This window comes from Necator americanus, chromosome I, assembly GCF_031761385.1.
Source record: "Necator americanus strain Aroian chromosome I, whole genome shotgun sequence".
Lineage (NCBI taxonomy): Eukaryota > Metazoa > Nematoda > Chromadorea > Rhabditida > Ancylostomatidae > Necator > Necator americanus.
The window spans coordinates 14725330-14737893 of NC_087371.1; the positions used below are offsets into that span (position 1 = coordinate 14725330).

The 12564-nt window shown below is 39.5% G+C and overlaps 1 protein-coding gene across 1 annotated transcript; it reads left to right on the forward strand.

Moving 5' to 3' along the window:
* Positions 1-262: 262 nt before the first annotated feature.
* Positions 263-11217, forward strand: RB195_005570 (uncharacterized protein; the record flags this gene model as incomplete). Its single annotated transcript, XM_013452897.2, has 26 exons — positions 263-397; positions 2053-2208; positions 2326-2460; positions 2585-2668; positions 3380-3529; positions 3581-3726; positions 4371-4526; positions 4585-4676; positions 4820-4953; positions 5028-5211; positions 5271-5421; positions 5777-5852; positions 5933-6028; positions 6093-6266; positions 6328-6381; positions 7091-7172; positions 7270-7356; positions 8860-8968; positions 9025-9098; positions 9334-9459; positions 9542-9706; positions 10202-10344; positions 10409-10570; positions 10639-10772; positions 10833-10909; positions 11105-11217. 26 exons carry the CDS (start codon positions 263-265, stop codon positions 11215-11217), a joined length of 3195 nt encoding a protein of 1064 aa, XP_013308351.2.
* Between the last annotated feature and the right edge of the window lie 1347 nt (positions 11218-12564).

Below are 12564 nucleotides of genomic sequence, written 5' to 3' on the forward strand. Positions count from 1 at the left end.
AAGAGAAATGTTGCGCTTCCATAATGTCAATCATACGTCGAAGATCTTCCTACTCATGTATTAATATGCTCTGAATTTTAGCTAGTTGTTCAGTTGTTGTGGTCTTCATCTTGCATCTTTTTTTTTCTCGGTGTTTTTCGTTTCCTTGATGAAGCAGACCCCTATCGTGGTCATGTGTTCTCAGTCATAAATGTTTTTCCTCCTATAGTTGCAGATTACATCCAAGCACGTCGTTATGTTTTCAACGACATGAGATCACACTATGGATCACCCCTCATCTTCCACGTCTTTGCCGGCAACCTCCGACGCGGTTCGAGCCGTTCCAACTCACTTCCTCGCTGAGCTCTTTACCCTTGATCATCTTATGATGACATCAAGCTCTTCAAAGAGATCACGAGTAAGTTATTTTTTTTATTCTGCTATTTGTTTACTTCTGCCGAAGCTACCCTTCATATACTACAATTTCTCAGCGCTTTTCGAAGGTGTTCTCGCCAATTTGTGCTCTTCATTGACCTGCAGATTCATTGGGTGGGTGTGACGCAATCGGTAAGAGGTTCCACTCCCTGCGCGATCGATCGGAACTTTTAATCTCTTGTAGTGCCAACCAAGGCTTTCATCCCTCAGGCGTCGATAAATTAAGGCATAATGTTTTGAGGGCTCCTTTTATTCGATGATTCTCCCAAAGTCGTTCAGCTGTGGTAGAACTGGCCTGCTCGCTTACAACCCGCGTTGTGAACTGTTTTCTTACAACCCACTAGTGTTATCTGTGCATCTTCTCAACCTGTGATGACGATTTGATCGTGTTACTGATCAAATCGTCATCACAGGTTACTGGCGGCTATTGTTAATAACGGCTTAATTCCTAGTTTGATGACGAATCATTTAAGTGCACTCTAGCAATTAAGAAGCCAGTGAATATATTGAGTAAGTTTGTTAGAGTTTTTGATCTTTTGATTTAGATCCACACATTTGGGTAGATGGGTATTAATGTTTCCTTTACCACCATTTCCGTGCCCACAACCCTATTCTTAACTTTGAGTTAACATTCCGGGACCAAACTCTTTCATAAGGAACTTTTTAGCCATACATCAGCTTTTCCATGTTGCAAATTAGGTCATTATTTGATTAATAGTATATTCAATTCAAAACCACCTAAATCATGGTGCAGTTGTATAAGTGGATGTGCTCGAAGTAGCGTGGTGGAGGTGGTTGAGGTTGAAGCCATGCTGGCTGCCGTTGTACTGCAGAAATGAGTAAGGGTCCCATCTCAATATATTCAATTCAAAACCACCTAAATCATCTGGCTGTAGCTGATGTTTAAGAAACTATGTTTATTCGCAGCTTCTGTTAGAATAGAATAATTCACAATTCTTCATATGTATTTATTCTTCGTCTATTTTTTGCTTTTTTTTTCAAAAGCTAATCTAGGTAAATGAATAGATGAATAATTAGAAATGGAAAAATATGAAGTGTTGCGAAGAAACCTTCATTGGTAAATTAAGATTACGTTTTCAGTTTTTGATCTTCTCACCTATCCTTTTGTTCTATCAATTTTTTGGTCTCAAAAACCATATTTGTGTGAAACCATATTATTATCATCACCAAAGATTTTATGTGTTCCCAGGGAGGGTTATCCTAATTTATTTCACTATACATCTTACGCCGTTGTTATGGCACATGATCTTAGCATGACTCATTCGTATCTATGTAGTTAGGTCAAAACGACTTCGCGGTCTCTGCAAATGCGTAAGCGGCTGTGACCGAGGGGGGACCATCCCTAGCTTCACTCGGACTGGAGCGATGTGTGGTGCTAGCGAAGATGCTCTCTCGATCCTAACCGCTACGCTCTACAACGCCGCTTCGAGCGCAACTTACGCAACTGTACCGAGCTTCAGGCCAATTCGTAAGCTTGTTTCTCTTGTTGCGTGAATAAGCGCGATAACTTGTGGTCAAAGCTGCAACAAGTAGTTCCTTTTTACAGTAGAAAAACGTACTGTATTTCACACTTAGAAATGCATTCGTGCATGATATATATTATCGGAATGTTTTTAGCTCACCTGCATCGCAGTATCGCAGCATTTCCTATTCCTGGGCACATCAACAGGCGGTGTCTCAGCGTATTCTCGTTATACGTCAGCTCGTAAACGTATAAAGTCTCCGAGTGGACCTTATCACTTCATTAACACCAAGGATGGACCTGTAAGCGCGGTTAGTGTCCTTTTGAGTTCAGTAATGTTCGCTTCATTCTGCTTGTTGTTTTTCACACCTGCTCGTTTGCGTCTACTCGGCTTACTCGCTTTTTAACAACATGTTCAATGCTTACAGTTGTGTGTGAACTCACAAGAAGGCTTAGTTGCTGTTGGAAACGATAGTGGTCGTGTTCACATAGTATCGTTGACGACGTCTTCTCCGTCTCCTGTCATTCAAACACTCACAAGAGACACTAGAAAGCTTGATAAGGTGACTGGAAAACGGGTTCTTCTGTAGCCAAGCTGTCTGCTTTTGCGGATTAACCTAGATAGAGGACCGAGATGTTGCTCGAGGAGAAATTGCCATTTCGTTGGTAAGTATAGTTCATTTTTAGGTTACGAGTTTGGCGTGGGCCGATGACTCCAAGAAACTTTACTCCGGACATGCTAATGGTGTCGTAATGGCGCACCATTTGGGTGTAAGTTTTTATGGGTTTGCAGTCTGAAATCCTCATAAATGTTCCGTTCCATTTTCACATTTCACTTTATGTTTTCATGTTTGAGTTAACCAATACTTTATTCATTGACCTTTCCGTTTACTTGCGATCTCACTTTTTGGCGAAGTTTTCCTCTTGCAATATGAGGCTTCGTAAAATTAAGACTCTGAAAAAATTAAGATGACAAAACTCTCCTCTTTACTACACCATTTTACTGAACGACAAATATTCTATTAAAGGCGAGTACTCTCCTTGCCGGGTTGCATTTCATAATTTTTTTGGACGTAAAATGTCGTACTCGTAACTTTTTGGAGTTAACTTTCTGATCTTTTTTTTTTACTATATAGTTCTTTGTGAGATGTAATATATCTGGGATTCAAAGAGTCAAGATAATGAACAGCATTCATGCCGGTCAAAGTTCTGCCGAACTCATCAGTGTTCTGATAAATAAAGATGAATGTGATTCTCTCAAATGTATAAATGACCGTTCAATGTTCTGTTTTCACAATAATTTTGAGAATTTGTTGAAATTATAAAAACTCTTTCGATAAGCTCTCAGTACAATTATAAAATGGTCTGATTTATCTTTTAAAACGTTTTTTGGAGGAATCACAGGTATTCCGTGCAACTACATAATGCAAGCCCAAATCTGTTTCACTTCTGGAGACGTATTTACGTGATTGGGAAATTCAGACCAAGTCTCCTTTTCGTACCGCCTGCTCTGTGGTAGCCACATTCAGCGAAGGCGAGATCGTGCAGTTGGATGTAAGTGGATCGCAACTGCTGATATCCACTCAACACGCCACTTATGTTTACGATACAGAGGAAAAGACTACGACTCAGGTTCGTTCATCTTATTCTGGTGTGGCTACTGATGCGAAATTATTCCTATAGGTGGGAAAGAAGCCGCGAAAAGGACGGATGGGGGCCTGCTTTTTCCCCATGCCCGGAACATCTCATGTTAACAAATCTGCATTTGTGTTGGCTGCACGACCAAATGGTCGTGTTTGGGAAGCAAACGTTGCTGGAGTGGTTTACAAGTATGAGTCAATTTTTTCAATCGTAAATTTTGGTGTTTTTACGCAAGAAGTTGTCATGACGAATTTTCTCACTACAGTTCCAGCCAGAAAAGCTCGAACGAGTTGTTTTATTGGAAACTGCTCTATGCAAGTTTCCTCTACTTTGGAGGAATAGAATTGTTGTTTCAAAAATCATGCACTGATAGAGCTCTCGACACGGTCCGAGATTAGAGAGAATGTCAATACGTGTTGGGTTCTATATCGCTCTTAGCTAGCGATAAATCTGACAACGTTTTTTTTTCTTTGATTTTGGATAGTATTAAAGGAAAGAACGAGATTCTTAGCAAAGGGCAATTGCTTGAATTGTTTGAAGCGTAAACGCCATGTGGAGCTTGCAATTTCTGGGCGACTTTTGTTTGTGCTACATTGCTCCTTGTTGCTGGTCACATTGGGGTGAAATCATTTGGAAGCGACATCTAGGAGCTACACATTCTCTTGATTCAAGGAAAGAAAACTCTTGAGTGGTCGCAGCGGCATTATCCGAAATCCACACAGCCCTAATTTCAGGGCTTCAGTATGTCTTCCATTCAAATCACATGCTCCTTAGTTGGAAAAACATCCATTTTCGAGGTGAATTTCGTCTCATTATCGTTCATTTGAACCAGGACGCACCAGCTACGAGAGAATACTGCGGTGCCGCGCCCTCCTGTTATTTCATCGCGGAACGATTATGCATGTGACATGACTGCAGTTGGCTTAGTCACTGGGAACTCCAACGACGATGTTCAACTGGGCGTCCTAAAACGTATTGGTGTAGACGGGTATGTCTTATTTTTGACGTTACATGTGCTGTCATTGCTAATATAATTACAAATTTAGTACGCCTTTTATTGTGTCTTCTTCTGGATCCCGCTTGATTATCTTCGACGTTGATCAGTCCAAAATCATCCTCGTCAACGATTTAGAGGAAGGTGATATATTTTGTTAATCAATTCCTTCTTTTTTCTGTATACAAATCATGTAGCTTATCACCACTTCTTTTCCTTTTTTAAATTTAAATTAAATCTCAGTGCGCATGGTGTGGATTTTTTTTGCCTAGATTAGCTATTTTCAGAAATACGTTCTTTTTGTGTTTGCGGTACGGACGTGTTCGTTGTTTTTCGCAGTCTGCCGATTCCGCGAAAGTACACTCTCTGTGATCGTGATACGGTTGTGAAAAAATTACTTGCCAAGTCCCTCTTCGTTCAGGTGGATGGGTTTTATTCGGCGTGTTTTTGCACCATTGCATCATCTATTTTACCATCCTTTCACCCTTTTTCCAGAGTGCTCAATTCATTCTTTCCTGCAAAGATTCCGTATGGCCTGAAGAAGTTCTGAGTCAAGCAGCTGATGCACTTGCTAAGAATTCTGGGAAAACAGAGATGGAACGACTTCGAATAGAACTTCGACAGTTAATAGAGAAGCAAAAGTCGGAATATGACAACGATGATCGCAACAAAGCTACGGGTGTGTCTTTTCATAATGTAATTGTTATTCCTCGCATTTTACTGGTAGTTGAGACTTAGTTGCCCCAAGTCACCCTATCTGTGTGCGTCTACCTTCTGGTATTCATCGAGTTGTCAACAAAAGATCCGAGCATATCGATGAGTCTCCGGTGCAGGAACGCAATCCTCCACAGAAACGACGAATTCGAAGCAGTAGCTGTACAGAGAAAAGGTCCGCTTGCTTACTTTTTGTTTTTTTTTTAAAGATAAATATTGCGTTTAACAAGTTATAGCTAATTTTCTTCCTTTCATGTTCCGTTCATCTCTTCAGAATAAAAAAAAAATTGATCTCGTCAGATTAAAAAAGACGAATTTGGAAAAGGATCCTGGCTTCAATTTTTTTCAAAAGAATCCTCACATTATTCAGTTGTTGATTTTACCCAAGATTGATTTTAGTTATCGTCTGTCACAGTTTCTAAATCGCTCTTTTGGTATACTGATTACCACTGCCATGATCAAGTTTTTACCTTACCTTAGTTTACCTTCAAACCTACCACTGTCGTTTCTAACTCAATTATTCCTTGAAGATCTTCCTATCCTATGGCTGCAAAACGAAAATCGTTCCCACAGGATGTGCTGGAGCACCAGTTCAAAAGCGTTTTGGTATGTGTCATTGGAAAGAGCACCACACATATTTTGCGCCTTTATCATCACTCATTCGAAATAAGAATACAGAGTTGCAGGGCTCGCATAGTCGAATTGTTAGCAGTGAATCGTTGCGTACTCTGCTTCAGCTGAAGAGCCGCGACATGGTCGACGCCGTCAAGTTTGTACCTACAGTGAGCGTTGGTTCTGGAATGGGTTTCCTTCTAAGGGTTTTGCTTTGTATTTATTCCCTTTCAGATCACCATAGGAAACGCAGCAAAATCCCTAGCTGCACTTGCAATTGCAACTCCTATAAACTTCTCGTGTTTGGTACCCGCAGAGGGTCGTACGATTTCTTCAGATGAGAATCAGTCGACTAAACGTCGCACCGGGCCCAGCATAGTGAAAGCTGTCAGACCATGCAAAGTAAAGGTTAGAAGCTCCTAGATGCTACAATGGTATTTTCATTCTCATTGTCATTACATGTTTTCAGCCCGTCGCATCTGTACGACCGTTATTGTCTCGTCAGTCTGAAAAGGCAGAAGTGGTAAGTGTGGTTTCACTTTGTTTTTGTGTCGCTCGGTTTCAAGTATTTTTTTAGCATGTTTTGCCGGTTTTTGAGAGACTATCTTGCAAATGTTAAGTTACTAATTTAACATGAATTTGTTTTTGAAGGTCATTATTGAATTAATAAGCAATAGGATAGAGTTTCTTTTATGTAAGCATTCCGTCTATACACATACAAAGCATATGAATTAGTAATTGGAAATGTCTTGTGTCCTAAAGGCCAGCATGTATGCATTTGTGAGGGGACCACCTGAGCCTGTTTTTCAACCTCAGTTCGATCTCCTTCTACCGCTATGTTATGTAGTGAGGTTTTTATGTTGTAAATCTCGGCTGCGGCATCCATCTCTCGCAATCTTGCTGCCCAATAAAATCAAACTTTGTACATTTATCCACCAAAATATATTCTAAATTCTTGTGCGTTTCGATTGTTTTAATCCCTTGTCACTGCTTCTGTTCTCTCCTAGTGAGTGCTAATTAGAAATGTTTCCCATTTACACTATTTCACTTTCTGTTCTTTGAACTGCTTAGAGACAGTTGTTATTTTGATTTAAGTTGCAGCAGTTGGCGCCTGGTCGCTGCCGAAGTATTGTCGTAGTTTTCAGTCCTGATTACCCACAAATGTTCGCGAACAATTTCTGTTTAGCAATTCCCTAAGAGAATTTGATATAAACGTATATTTCACATTCAAGGAGAGACCACTCAACCAGGACCATCAGTGCAATAGAGACAATTCCAACGACATAGAGACCTCACCTGACTTGGGAACAACAGGTAATTTTGCTACTCCCTGGTTATGGTTTTACAACGCGCTTTTTGCAGTTTGACATCGCTTTTCCTTCTATTTTTATACTTATGTTTGTTCAAACAGATTGCGTAATAGCTGTCAATGATGGTGAAAACAACGTAAATTTGAACTTTGTCATGGAGCGGCTTGCACAAATACAGACCCAAACCGGTAAGTACATCGGTTTGACCTCTGATTTGTGAAAATTATGCTGTCATATATAACTATTTATGCTGTCACTCTTTTGGCTGGATTTACTGTGTATAAATTAGTTTATTTATTTAAAAGCAATCTTACAGTTCTAATCTTTTTGTTGTGGATGTGGTGTTGAAATGTCCGTTGTAGAACAGATACCTTATTATGAATACAGGTTTTTTTGTATCCGGGAAGTGCTCCATGCTCCTCCAGCTAATTAAAGGGGGCTTTTTTGCGTTCTTGTCAAATTAAGCCTGTCTTCATGTCTCCTCTTCCTTTGACAGGTCTTTCACGTTGAGAAAATGGTATTATGAGAGACATTCTGTTACTCATACTATCCCTGTACGCGTAACATTGCGAATTACGTAAATTCTGTTTTCTTCAACACGGATGTTTTTAACAGTGTGTACATATGTGGCCGCTGCTCGGATGATGATGGCGAGAAAAAATGGGGTGCTTCAGAGCGCGCTTGAACATCATCATCTTTTTGTCAGATTAAATTCTGCGGCTCATCACTAGCACTGCGTGGCTTCGATCTTGTCGCGTCGCGGCTGTGAGTCAGCTTCGCTGCCCGCCGCACTATTTGCCACGCATTTTTGCCTCTTACAACTGCAACTGAGAACTGTACTTTGAGAAATTGATTTCTGATCGGCCTTTTCAAGTGCAACGAGCATGACATCGCGAACAGGGAAGCAGTTGACGTATTCGACATGAAGGTCATCTCATCTAGGGTTTGCTCATCTGAATGATGAATTTTGAGAGGAATAAGACTGTTGTTTCAGTACAATGTCATAATATTGCAACAATTTCTGGTACTTTCTTCTCTGGTCTTTTAACAAAATGTTTTTGAAAGAAAAAAGATGGAAAAAAGAAAAAATCCTTTTTTTTTTCTTTTTTCCATCTTCTTTCTGATCGATTTTGTAGAGAAGGAATATAATGTATTTTAACTTTTCCTTGTCAGTTTTTCTCTGAAATTTGATTTTGAACTCATGTTGTTTCAATTGTCTCTGTCACTCAGCAGCATCACAGCATGTGTTCCTAGTCTACCAACCGAATGACAAATTGCGAATACATCAGTGGTGTCTTAGTGGTATCTCTGGAACCTATCAAGACTGAAGAGAAACCGAAGAACTTTAGATGTTGTGAGAACTCTGAAATTTTAGCATCTGTATTTTTCGCTTCAAATTTCCAAAAAAAAACTGGTTTGGGGAAAGTAGCTGCTCTTCCGGTGACAGTAATTACTCGATATTGTACTGGTAGGTGAAATGAAGGTAAAAGCAACGAAATTAAGCGAAGATGTGCTTCTTTCGTAAATAGAGGAATAAAATGGGTTGCATTGCAAATAACTTTCTCAGACTATAGAATGATTCTTTGACGTATAGATACAGCGCATAATTCAATACTCATATTTGAAGCTATGTATAAATGTTCTGTGTTTATGTTTCATATGTTTGTTTTTGAATATGTTGCTTATTTCAGTGAACAGTGATAACACCTCTGCCACTTTAACTATAGAAAATGCCAAGCAGATTTCGTTATCGATTCCATCTTCAAGTTCTGATTGTTGTAAAGAGTGCAAAATACACCGGTAAAATGAATACCCTACCGAAAATAACGTTACGTGACATCGTATGTGTTTCTTAGGTCATGGTTGGCTGCTGCGATGATGGCTAAGGTTTGTAAACAAATCAAGATCCGAACAAACCAATTCAGTGCAGGTACAGTTTGAAAGTATACAAACACAGATTCGACGAAAAGCCGTTCCTCTAATTGACATTGTTAATAAAACGACAAGTATCCAACCTGACCGCGACTATTCCAAGAATTTTACTTATAATGTATTTAGTTTACTTTTTTATTTGTTTTATTGTCACTTTTTATTTTCGTTCCAATTTTACTTATAATGATTTTAAACGCTATCGTCATCTTGTGCCAAGTTATAGTCTTTTTCAGGAGCAGTACCTTCTGCGCATAATGACTGGAGAAATCTCCTGGAATTTCGACTCACCTCACCACAAGGCGAAGACTTTCCGTGTGCCCGTTGTGAAACCGCAATTTGTAGTTGTTTGTCGATATTTGGTATGTTAGACGTACTCGATTTCAAATGTTCGGTTTCACTTTTCGTAACATTTCTTGGTGTTGTTCAACAGAATCTCTTAAGGACAAGGTTCCGCGTCGCTAGACTTTGCTCCTGAGAAGCTCCGACCTAATTGTAAATCAATTTTTCAACGTTGTGCATCTATTGATGATGAACGAATGGCTCGGATACTCTTCGATGGACTTCCGGAAAAGTCGGCTGGAGGAAATGAAGATTGCTCATCCTCTGGTCTGCTATGATGAATATCAGAGTTTCAGTAGATATTGGCACCTCTTTATTTTCTTCGTTCTTCTCATTCGGCTTTTGATTTGCTTTGAAGTTCCCACAAACAAAGAAATGATCGTAGCATATTCTCCCATCCTCCCGAACGCTTCCTCTTCAGACTCTTGTTTGAATTTCTGACTTTTCACAATATTTAGACCTTCTTTATTCCGGAGTTTTTTTTTTAATTTTAAATTCCCTTTATCGTGCGGCAAAAGATGAACTAAGGTACACCCACCGTAGTATTTTAAGAGTTTGAGCTAAACCGACCTAATAAGACAGAAAAGAAATGGTTATTTTAAGGAATACTGTCGAAGTTTCAAAATGGAACTGAAATGAAAGAATCCTCAAAAAGCTGAAGTAAAGAATAATCCATCCTGTTAGTGTCTGTTCAATAGCTTCCCCAAACCCGTGAAATTGGAACGATTATTCTCATTTTTTCAACAATTATTCATCCTTCAGGTGGATCGTCCACGACTGCTATTACCAATAATGATTTGCCGAATAAAGGAGTTAGCTGTACACCTGAGACTGAACCACAAACTCATATTTCTCACAAAATCTCTCCATCCCTCAAATGGTTGTTGGCTTTAGATGTTAAAGTGGTTAGTTTTTTTAAAGACTTGATGTTTTTGAATTTGATCCTATCCTTGCATGATTTTTGTTCAGGCTCTTGCCATTGCATCCGTGGTACTTGGATATCAGGAACTCATATCAATAGTGAAAGAAAGCTCCTTGATTCTTAAGGCCCTGCTACCTGAGCACTTTACTGCGCTTTCTCTTCTTTGTGCACGAGAACAATCGATGAAAAAGGACAGAATTAACTCGAAAGTATTTCTTCAATGCTTAATTTAGGTTGGTTCTGGTATGTGCTGTCTGTATAAAGAGCACATCTTCAGGTTATCACCGATGTCCTTCAACAGTTGGATCTTTCCAACCTCATTAGCGTGAATTCATGCAAAAATAGTCCTGGGAAACGTGATATGCATCATAAGCAAACCCCCATGTATAGCTGGATCATAGATTGCAATAGGTAGTTTTTCTTTATCCTTCGTACACTGCACTTGAAGGTCTTGAAAGTGATTTTTTTCAGTTCTTGTCTTATTTGTACTCTGAGCTTGAGGTCCGAAATCGACAACAAGGATCTCGCAGTGACCTCTTTCGTTTGTGGTGAGTTGAAGAGAACACCAAAGCTGCTTAGTAACGAGTAGTAAAGAAAATGAGAACTATTTTAGTGGCTAGTAGCTTAGTAGTTGCGAAGATCAACCCCAACTATAACTTCTGCCACTATTTCTTAATTTATTCTAGGACTCCTAGGATGCTCAAAACAGGTGCTAGGAGCCGGCTTACTTTTCCCTTCTTTAGGTCATACATATCACACTGTGTGTCTTGTGGGTCGCTTCACTGGATGTCCTGCATGTCGAATGCGAATGAAAAATGCGAACGCACGGCGCTCACTCCAGTCTTCCAAGCCATAACTGTTTCAGTGAAAGGCATATAACTACTTGGGAAATTTTGACTATATATAATTTTTTATACGTTGTGAAATGTGTAACATTGGATATTCAGAAACACTGCAACCATCTATCTATAAAAAACCATTCTCCATTCATTTTTTATTAGAATATCGTTGTTCTCAGCATTTTTATCTCTAGTCATTTCACAGCCTTTAAACCTCATCTAGCCATATTCCTAAATTCAACCACTGTAAGTGTGAGCTCATCCAATCTCCCTTTTAATATTTTTACAGGGTTATTTGTGTGCATTATAGAAATAGTGAGTGGCACGCATAGCAGCCTTTCTACTATTAATTCCATAATATCTTCTTTTCCTGAGTTTCAATCTTTCTTCTCAATGTTGTTTCATTGCCAGAATATGCTTGTGCTATCTTTTGCCTTGACCTTCTCAGGACAAGCCGGGACTTTTCTTTTCTTGATTTTGCTTCCTCATCGTGAATTGTTCCGATGGGTCAATTTCTGTTTCACAATACAGAGTAAATGTAAATTAATATGTAATGTGACTTTTGTTGTGACATTACTGCTGACATGTGAAAAATGTTCATTTCTCTCAACTATTTACATAGTAATCCTACCAACCCTGGAAGAAAAATGATAGCAAAAACAGTATTAAAATAGGCTAACAAAAGCAGTACTGAAAGCAACCTTATGAACACATAAATATATTAGGGACGTCTGACAACAACATTTAACTGTGTTAAAACTACGTTCACCTATAGCAAAAGTAAAAGATTAGTGAATGTAACATATGTGGAGGGACGCTGGCATTAAAGAACATAAAGTTTAAGAACATGGTCTATAGGTATCATATTTCCAGTCCTCGGGCAACGTACCATATTGTCAACCTGCAAGCATAAAGCTACTTGAAAAAAATCGAGAAGAAACAAAGATGAAGGATACCTATTATCTGGCATAGAAGGATCTCACAAACGAAGTATACCCTCGTCAAAATGACATGAAGCTCGGTGCAGCTGTGCAAGCGGCTGCGCTCGAAGCTGTGCAGTAGAGATGGCGGCTGGAATCGACGTGGGACCATCGCAAACTGCAGCGATGGATGGTGTTAGAAGGCATCGCGCTGGGTTCTGACTGCACCGCACCACTTCAAGATGTTTGCGTAACTGCACCAAGCTTCATGTCGTGTTGGCCCTACTATAGCTTTTGTAGTGCGATATCTTTCAATACGACATACGATTGTCGCATGCGAGAACTTTAGCAAATTGATACGATCGATGCAGCACTACGATGAAACTTTTCTCCGCACCTTCACCATACCTTTTGGAGAGGAGGTATGACAGGGCGATACTATGT